Below are 9,781 nucleotides of genomic sequence, written 5' to 3'. Positions count from 1 at the left end.
AAACCAGTAAAAGATAAAAAATAAAAGATATATATATGCATATGTTGCCATGCTTGATCGCTAAATCCACCAGTTTTTTTATTTTTTTATTCTCTCTCTATTTTCTCACATTCCTTTCTGTTGAAGAGCATATGCTTGAAACTTAAAAGACTTTCTCACTTTCCTGAGCATCAAACTAATACACCTGTGATCGGGTGATCTAAATGATTAGGTATGCTAGGTAAGTGATGTAACGGATTACTGGACTGGGGCTCCAAGGTTATAGCCGGGATGGTAGTTATGAAGCCATGGCAGATTTCTGATGCAGTGGGTATATAATTGTTAAATAGGACAGCAAACATTAAGGCAAGGCAAATATCTCAAGTCATATACAATATTATTATAGGAAGAAATTCAAAATTTTACAGCTGTTTCTGGGATATCCCTGAGTATGGGATACTCTGTCATCAGAGACAAATAGGGAAAAAATAGGGAAAATGAGAATGATATATATTAATAAGATGATGACATAGAGGAAGGGAGTAAAAGAATAAGGAGATGGAAAGAAAGAAGAAAAAAGAAGCATGAAAGTTCATAGTTCAACTTTCCAAAATTATAGACCAGCGCATGAGTCCTTCCCTATTTGTCTCTGATGACAGAATATCCCATACTTGCGGATATCCCTGAAACAGCTGTAAGATTTTGAATTTCTTCCTATAATAATATTGTATATGATTTGAGATGTTTGCCTTGCCTTAATGATTGCTGTCCAGTTTAACAATTATATATATATATTTATTTGTGTGTGTGTGTGTGTGTGTGTGTGTGTGTGTGTGTGTGTGTGTGTGTGTGTGCGCGTATATATACAGGACTTGATGAGGATGCTGAGGTTGGAGGAGCATTTTCTAGTGGCACGACATTGAAAGAGCTTGGACAGTCTTCAACAAGACAGAACTAAAGTGACCTCATGACACCCACTGTTTCTATGCTCTTTTAGTAATCCCTTTACAGTTCCTATGGGGTTTTCATGACAGTAATGGCGACAGTATTAGCACTGGCAATGCTCTATTGTTCTTTATTTGTTGATACAGGTACACAATCCTTTGTCCAGAACCCTTGAGGGACAGTTGTGTTCTGAATTTCAGAATAAAAGTCAGCTGCCCCAGATTGTAAACTAGACATCAAAATAGATATCTTACTATGGTAACAGAAGCACATGTATACGCACTCACAATCAGTGGGGAAAATAAGTATTTGTAGAGTAATATGCTGGTAAATGAAATAGTGTGGTAACTAAGATTACAAATAACAAAATACATATATTGGGATAATTTAAAACAAAAATACATGATCCACAAGTACAGATATACAGATTACCATAATATTTCTGTAGAGTGACACATAAGTATTCACACTAATTTGAATAAGGAAAGACTACAAATGGTATTACAGTTTATTCATATGCAAGAGCCATAAATTGATTCAAACTAGACTAAATATGTAGCTGCAGTTAAGTTGTAGAACAGGGTCTGACAGTATCACCAACTTCATCTTCAGGCTGCAGGCAAACCTCCAATGATGGGCAAGGAACAGGATTCTCAAGTGATGAAGTAGCACTACAAGAGAGGGCATTTTTAAAGACTTCTTCAAGTGTCATCTGTCTCATTAGCATATGTTTCTGTCTAAGCAATGTCTCTTTGAGTAAACTCTCCTAATCTGCTGCTCACCGATTAATACCCAGTGTTCAAGGTCAGTTATTAACTGACCACAAATTCTCATCATATTGTCCATAGGAATTCTTTCACCTATCTGTCTTCATTCCTATCTGTATTTAACACTATTTCAGCAATTTCCTCATCACTCAAGGTATGCACAACAAATGCATCATTGTCAACGTTTAGCATTTCTTTAGTGTCAGCTTCTTACCATTCCGCAAAATAAACTTTTAGTGTAAGGTGACACAAAATCCTCCTAACTCATTATCTATAGAGTCATTTTCATCAAACATCGTTATTGGCCAAATTCTGTGCCAGGCATTTGTTACTGTTGATTTATAAACATTATTTCAAGCATTCCCAAGTGAGTAGATGGTACCCTTAACAGTGAACTTTTTCAGGTAATCTTGCAGTTTTACTACTTTGTTGACTGCATCAAGCACAGCTTCTAAAATCATTTTCATAGTCGTTCTTCACGGAGTGTAAAATTCTTTGGTCACAAGGCTGTAAAACAGATATCACATTGGATCCTCTCCACATCCAGTTCGTTTGCGCAAATTTTTGTTTTCATATTCATTTTCTACACATTTTTTTACACCTACTAGACTGGGCTTTTTTTTGCGGGGGGGGGGGACATGGAGTTAAACTATATATTAACCCTGAGGCCTACAGTATTTATTCTTTTCTACTCTAGGTACAAGGCCCGGAATTTTGATGGAGGGACCAGTCGATTACATCGACCCTAGTACCCAACTGGTACTTAATTTATTGACCCCGAAAGGATGAAAGGCAAAGTCGACCTCGGCGGAATTTGAACTCAGAACGTAAAGACAGACGAAATACCACTAAGCATTTCACCCGACGTGCTAACGTTTCTTATTTCTTTATTGCCCACACGGGGCTAAACATAGAGGGGATAAACAAGAACAGACAAAGGGATTAAGTCGATTGCATCGACGCCAGTGCGTAACTGGTACTTAATTTATCGACCCCGAAAGGATGAAAGGCAAAGTCGACCTCGGCGGAATTTGAACTCAGAACGTAAAGACAGACGAAATACCGCTAAGCATTTCACCCGACGTGCTAACGTTTCTTATTTCTTTATTGCCCACACGGGGCTAAACATAGAGGGGATAAACAAGAACAGACAAAGGGATTAAGTCGATTGCATCGACGCCAGTGCGTAACTGGTACTTAATTTATCGACCCCGAAGGGATGAAAGGCAAAGTCGACCTCGACGGAATTTGAACTCAGAACGTAAGGGCAGACGAAATACTGATAAGCAAACCACCACACTATATACAGTTTAGCTTTAGAGCGCTAGACCCATGAGGCACCCAAGCACCCATGCCTGAAGATGACATTATACAAATGGGCTGTTCATAACTTGTTTCGCTTCTTTTTCTGTTTCTACAACAATGATCTCTTTTGCTTTGAACAAGTAAATCAACAATGCCCACTGATCTCAACAATAGTTAAATAGTGTTTATTTATTTAAGCTCATCAACCATGCCCACTAATCTCAACTATAGTTAATTAGTGTTTATTTATTTATGTTGTGATTACTTTTTAAATGATTTTATCGGATTGTTTACAACTTTTCATTACCTCAATAAATTAATGAACATCTTTACGGTGTCATTCAAGTGGGCGTTTTTTATTACTAAGTTATTGTTTTTATCATAATTACTAATCATTCTCAAAATATTAAAAAAAAATCAAACAGCACTAATTAAAGTAACACACAATTAATAAATGGTAGAGATGGACTATATGTAATCTGAACCTTTCCCCCCTTATTTATTAATTTTTTTTTACGGAATCCCACGTTTTAGGCTATGGAGATTCCGATCATGTAAAAAATTTTTTCCAGAATCGGATTCTCCATGGTCTGAAACATAGGATTCCGTAAAAAAAAAACAAAATGGGGGGGGGGGTATACCCAGATTACATATACTCCATCTCCCCCTAATAAATAATACTCTACTGTTTTTTCTGTCTGCAATATCTGACATGCTTACTACAGTGTCGGGAGGTCAAAACAATTACGTAGAAAGGAATATATTTTACAAGAGGAAACACCCCCCCCCAAAAAAAAATACATCAATGCAGCATCAAGTGCATCAATTGGTCGCACACCACATGATTCAACAGAATATATTGAAGTGAGCCAACACGAGATGGAAAAGCCAAGCACCCTTAACGAGTAGAGCAATATCTAAAAGGTGATCTGACACCTCGGTAAGGTGAACTACCAACGATGACATACAAGTTATAAAATAATTCAAGATTTCGTAATCAAATACAGTAAAATATAAACGGTAGACATACAAATCAAGCTCTCACAAATTACACCAAAGGACGCATTGGAGAACGTAGTCCGAGTTATACAAAATGTGTTAATCACGGCTATTTATTATGGATCTGCTCCATTAGAGCTGACTGGAATGAAAGAATAACATTGACAATATTTTAAAAAATGAAAACGAAAATTACCTAGATTTCTTTTATGCTTTACGACCTCGTCGCCATCCCACAGTAAACAAGTTAATGTATATGGATCGAAAGTGGCACCTTTCCTTTCCTTAATTAGGTTCGGGTGAATATTTAAATATTTGGTCATTTCTCTTTAATGAATCGAAGTTCATTCACATCAAAATTAAAATGCAAATTGATAAAACGAAGGTAGGTAACTCTTTGCTACTTTCGCAAACAGAAATCTACCAGCTGAGAGAAAGCTAGAATTAGCATTCAAATTTTCCTTTAAAAGTGGAGAGGGATGTGTTGGATAATATTGTCTAGTATGTATTCTCGGCGATCCTTCGGTACAAGTTTCTCTGTATTCTCTCCTCCAAATAGACGGTACAGTCACGGTTTTTAATCACAAATCTGTTGGATGAGTGCAGATTTCTGGCTAAAATAATAACACATACAGACCGTCATTTCCCACGCCTGGTACTCCAGAATTCCAGCTGCTGCTGTTGCCATTATTATTGTTGTTTCAGACGTAGAGCAAATTAAAAAGCAAAAACTGAAATTCATGGATGAAAAAGATATCAAAAATCAAAGTTGGTCTTTAACTCATCAGAAATATGGGTAATTTTTCAGATTAACACCCACACGATTTTCGCTAGGGTGTTAGGGTTAGGGCTTTAGGATCAGGGTTAGGGTTAGGGTTTGGGTTAGGGTTTAGGGTAGAGGTTACGGTTAGGGTTTTAAGGTTAGGGTTAGGGAATTCTGTTCCTAACCCTAACCGTAACCCTAACCCTAATCGTAACCCTAACCCTAACCCTAACCCTGACCCTAAAACCCTAACCCTAAAACCCTAACCCTAAAACTAACCCTAAAACCCTAACCCTAAAACTAACCCTAAAACCCTAACCCTAACACCCTAGTGAAGATCATGCAGGTGTTAATCTGAAAAATTATCAAAATATGTCCCGTAGAATGGTCCCTTTAGACATTGCTGTGCACGTCAACATTCAAGTGGCAAATGTCCATATTAACTTTTGTGTATGTGATTGTGAAAACATGAATTTAAATTTATTTACATGTGGACGAAACAGAGAATACAATTGAAAAAATTAAAAGAAAAAAGAAAGAAAACAAAACAATTCACCACCTTGGGTTCAAAACTTGGGGGCACAGCGAAACCTCTCTAATGGCTATTGAGACACGCCAGCACGCTTGAAGTGCTGCCACGGATGATGGTGAGGCTGATGTGCTAGAACAGCCAAGCGCCTCAAGAGCCTCACCAGTTACCCCTGCAAAGTAAGTTACCAGTGAAGACAGGAATCTCACAGTTAGTGGTCTGACCCCACCAAACGTCTCAAACCCCACAGGATGGAAAATGTAGTTGGCCGACAGATCACAGTACTTCAGGATTTTGTTCCACTCAGCTGCTGAAGCTGTGGATCACCCTGACTACAGCATCCAAGATATGAGCAGAAGCAAAGAAGCCGCTCACTGTCATCCCAGACAAGGCATCTGCCTTGTGACCAGAGATACATGGTGAAGCCGTCAGATTTCTTCCCATCATATCTGGACAATCTAGATGGTTCCAAGATGGAGGAGATGTTTGCCTGGGCCAAGCTCTTCTTGAGTATCAGGTTTAACTCTGTATGACACATGAAGCAACCAGCATTCTGGTGGCAAGAAAGGCTATTGGGGCCTATAGAGTCGAAGATATTATTTCGGCCTGCTGTCACAGAAAAAAACCATTGTTCCACCATGAGAAAAGTTCTGTTGAAGTGTTAATTTAAATTTGGCTATGGTGGATCAAATCCACTTCATACCCGCAAGATCCACTACAAACTCTTTATTTATTGATTTATAGTGCAAATGATTTTCACATCATTCATTAGCCAATGAAAGTGTATCATTACACTGAATATGAAATCAATTTGAACAGAATTGATGCTGGCAGCCAAACCGACTAGATCCCACATATATGTATACCTCCACACTCACGTATATGTGCTCATACCCACACATGCATACATGCACATATACAAATATACATTTGTATGTATATATACACAGATATGTATGCATCTATTCATGCACACACATGTGTATGAATATAAGCCCGTCGCATCCACACATGCGAGCATATGCATGCATGCGCACACACACGTATATATTATTATTATTATTATTATTATGAGGATATATACCTCTTAAGGGATGTTAACATCCAAGTTCCCCGACATAGGCCACAGGTTATGGTCTCACTCGGCTTGCTGGGTCTTCTCACGCACAGCATATTTCCAAAGGTCTCGGTCACTAGTCATTGCCTCAGTGAGGCATAATGTTCGAAGGTCATGCTTCACCACCTTATCCCAGGTCTTCCTAATATCCACAATAAATGCCAAAGTTGCAAGCCAATCAGGATCTCGAAAATGTGAACTATCCAAGGTTTGCTTTCGAGAAATATCGCCACTTCTTTGTGTAAGGCAAGTACTCTTTTTAGCACTGATCCTCAGCTAAGCCAGCGTACATCGCAGAAATAAGCAAGGTCACCATATTCTGCCTCAGTATCTAGTAAAAAAAAACTATTTAAATTGACAATGTTGTAATCCACAAGGTAGGATCAGATTTGAGAGGACAGAATGCACATGTAAATGTTAACTGGTCTATCAGTAGCAATTGACATTTATCGGTTAACGGTGGCAAACATTAAAGAAAAGTTATGTAGGCTTCCCACCAAAATGTATTTCGATGGTTCTAGAAAGTTTTGCCTGGGATTATAAAAAGTTGACAGTTTGAATGCCCAAGCAGGGCCAACTCAAATTCCAGATGGAACCTTGTCACTTTGTTCCGCAAGGTATGCTCTGATTTCCTTCTACTCATCATCATCATCATCGTTTAACGTCCGCTTTCCATGCTAGCATGGGTTGGACGATTTGACTGAGGACTGGTGAAACCGGATGGCAACACCAGGCTCCATTACATAATATATACACTGTATACATGTTCAGCAAAGGTACATCGTCCTTGTGTTTAAATCCTACCTACCTACCTACATACATACATACATACATACACACATGCATCATTTTTATATAATTATCTGCTTTATTTTTCATTATGTTTATAACGATAATGGATACATGTCACATAACAGATTTAACTAGAACATTTCTTTATCTTACATGTTGCAAATCTTTAAGTATCACATATATCCTCGTAGAAATGTTTTTCAATGTACACAAATATACATTGTGTGTGTATGTATAAAGGAAGAAAAATATTGGTTTCAAATTTTGGCACAAGGTCAACAGGTTTGGAGTAGGGGCTAAGTTGATTACATCGACACCAGTGTTCAACTGGTACATATTTTATTGAAACCAAAGAGATGAAAGGCAAAGTCGACCTCGGGGAAATTTGAACTCAGAACATAAAGACAGACGAACTGCCACTAAGCATTTTTACCCGGCGTGCTAACAGTTCTGCCAGCTCGCAGCCATAAAGAGAAGAAACTATTAATTGTTAGTTGGTTGAAATGGCCTTTATTATAGCGTTATTATCATTGTTACAAGTAGAAACAACTTATTGTAATTGTATACAGGTTATTTGTTGTTCTGCTGTCCAGTCTGCAGGTAATGAAGTTCATCTTCTGTTGACTGCTAGGAGGTCTGATGGAGAGAGAAAATATTATATCCTTGAGTTTGGATATAGACTACTCTGTAAAAGTGTTATAACACTACAAAAACTAAATCAGTAACAAACACGTGACAAACTTATATCTCTTCTCAACGACCTCTACATCTGCCTTCACAAATGCGACTGCACACACCACATTGTACCTCACACTATCAGTACGCATGCGCCTTTATAAGGTTTAGGAAAGTTCACTTGCTATCCCACAGGGGTGTCAGGATTTCACCACAACAGAAAGAATAAGAGAGTCCAGACATGTAGAAAGTGCAAGAGCTGCATTGTCACGCGATGACGGGCCATACTTGAAATGAGAAACAGAGATGCTCTTTGACCTGAGGCTGAGAGACCAAAGAGGGGCGTACCAATTTGTGGTTGTGTATTTATATCTTTACTAACTAAATAAGGTCGGGCTGAACAAAGGATTTTCCTCTGTAATCAGCCCTGACCCAAATCTGACTCGAAAAGGTTACAGATAAAAGCCTCGAAAAGGTTACAGCAAAAGCCTTTGAATAAGTTTTATAAGATTTGGGTTTTGGAATCTGGGCATAAAGATGAGTAGTATGGGATAAATATGTCATGATTAGAATTTTTGTTTGGGTGTGTAAAGAGGAAAGAACCCTCATTAAAATTTTTAATCTCCAATTTAGATGAAATCGAATCATAGGTATTCCAGTTCATTAGAGAAAATATAAAAGAAAAGTCTAATTCTTCAATTCCATGTGACACGGGCAATGCTGGGTATCTCTGCTAGTATAACATATTATTACTGTAAGCTTTATTGAAATGGAGAACAAGTGAAAATAAAGTTCTAATGACTGCTGGTAGAGAATATAAGAGATCTGAATCGAGCTAGTGTAATAAATATACATAGTAATGATTAAGGCTTGAGAAGTCAAAAGGAGTTGGTCCAAGTTTATGAGGAATTCCTTTGATTTCTCGCAGGATTCAGCAATGGAAAACTTGTTGTTTCTGCTACACTAGGCTGCACTCTGGCTTGTTTGTGGCGAGAGGTAAGGATGTGTGTTCTCTGATGATTCTCAACCTCCGTGGTTGCTTTTGGCGTGAGTTTGCTTGGTGAGTTTGCATGGTGTTCATGATATATTGCTGCAAACTGATTGGTTGATAATCACGACTGGTCATGTGACTTGAGCATGATATGCGTGTACTCTCATCGACTGCAATTGGAAAATGTTGTAATTCACTGCAGGTGTTGATTAATTGATTTTTAACATCTGCTGATATTTCTTCAATCCGCCGAGTGACCGTCTTTAAAAAGAGGCTGTTAATTTCAAATAAAACCTTTTCTTCTGCACAAAAAATATCCAACACCGCTAATAAGCAGTCTTTAAAATAAATCACCATCTGTAAAAAGGTTTCATCTTTTCAGCGATGCGTTGTGAGACTTCATAGCTGGCAATTGTATTTACCACATTTTTGCCTTTTCTGTTTTAAAAAAATAATGTTAGTTTTCCAAAACCAGACTTCAACCACTAAACTTCATCTTTCCGAGGGTTCTGTTTAAATAAACAGAACTCTTGATTCAATAACACTGTGTATAGACTCTGTATTTGGAATGACCAATTTCAAAGACTGTTGGATTTTACTCATAGGAAATTGTAATCTTAATAATGGATTTACAAACGCAATGACCAATCTTAAAGACTATTGGATTTTACTCACAAGGTATTGGAATCTTATATGTACACCATTTTGCCTAAACAATGGATTTACAAATACAATATCCCTACATTCACTCTCTATTTCCTATCTTATGTAAACTAACTATTGCTTCACCATCCTCTCACACTGTCTCCGATGAAGGAATATAATAAATATCCTGGAAACAGCTGTAAGACCTTCTATTTATAAATGTTCTATATTATACACAGCCTTGGTTTTTTATCTCATTACGAAATCCTTATAA

At 37.6% G+C, this 9,781-nt stretch overlaps 1 protein-coding gene and 1 long non-coding RNA gene across 2 annotated transcripts in view; both read right to left on the bottom strand.

The window, feature by feature from the left end:
* The window catches only part of LOC106883939 (peroxisomal acyl-coenzyme A oxidase 1), a 48,983-nt gene extending 44,348 nt beyond the window's left edge, over positions 1 to 4,635 (bottom strand). Inside the window, exon 1 of the mRNA XM_014935089.2 lies at positions 4,192 to 4,635. Coding sequence (XP_014790575.1) covers positions 4,192 to 4,318 — 127 coding nt within the window. The 5' untranslated portion in view covers positions 4,319 to 4,635. The remainder of the gene's footprint in view (positions 1 to 4,191) is intronic.
* A 3,048-nt stretch (positions 4,636 to 7,683) lies between these two features.
* LOC128247359 (uncharacterized) overlaps positions 7,684 to 9,781 on the bottom strand; it is a 4,121-nt gene continuing 2,023 nt past the window's right edge. Inside the window, exon 2 of the long non-coding RNA XR_008263761.1 lies at positions 7,684 to 7,832. This is a non-coding gene — a long non-coding RNA (uncharacterized LOC128247359). The remainder of the gene's footprint in view (positions 7,833 to 9,781) is intronic.

Source organism: Octopus bimaculoides, chromosome 3 (assembly GCF_001194135.2).
Source record: "Octopus bimaculoides isolate UCB-OBI-ISO-001 chromosome 3, ASM119413v2, whole genome shotgun sequence".
Classification (NCBI taxonomy): Eukaryota; Metazoa; Mollusca; class Cephalopoda; order Octopoda; family Octopodidae; genus Octopus; species Octopus bimaculoides.
Note: the sequence above shows the minus strand (reverse complement) of the source record. Positions and strands in the feature narration are given on the sequence as shown.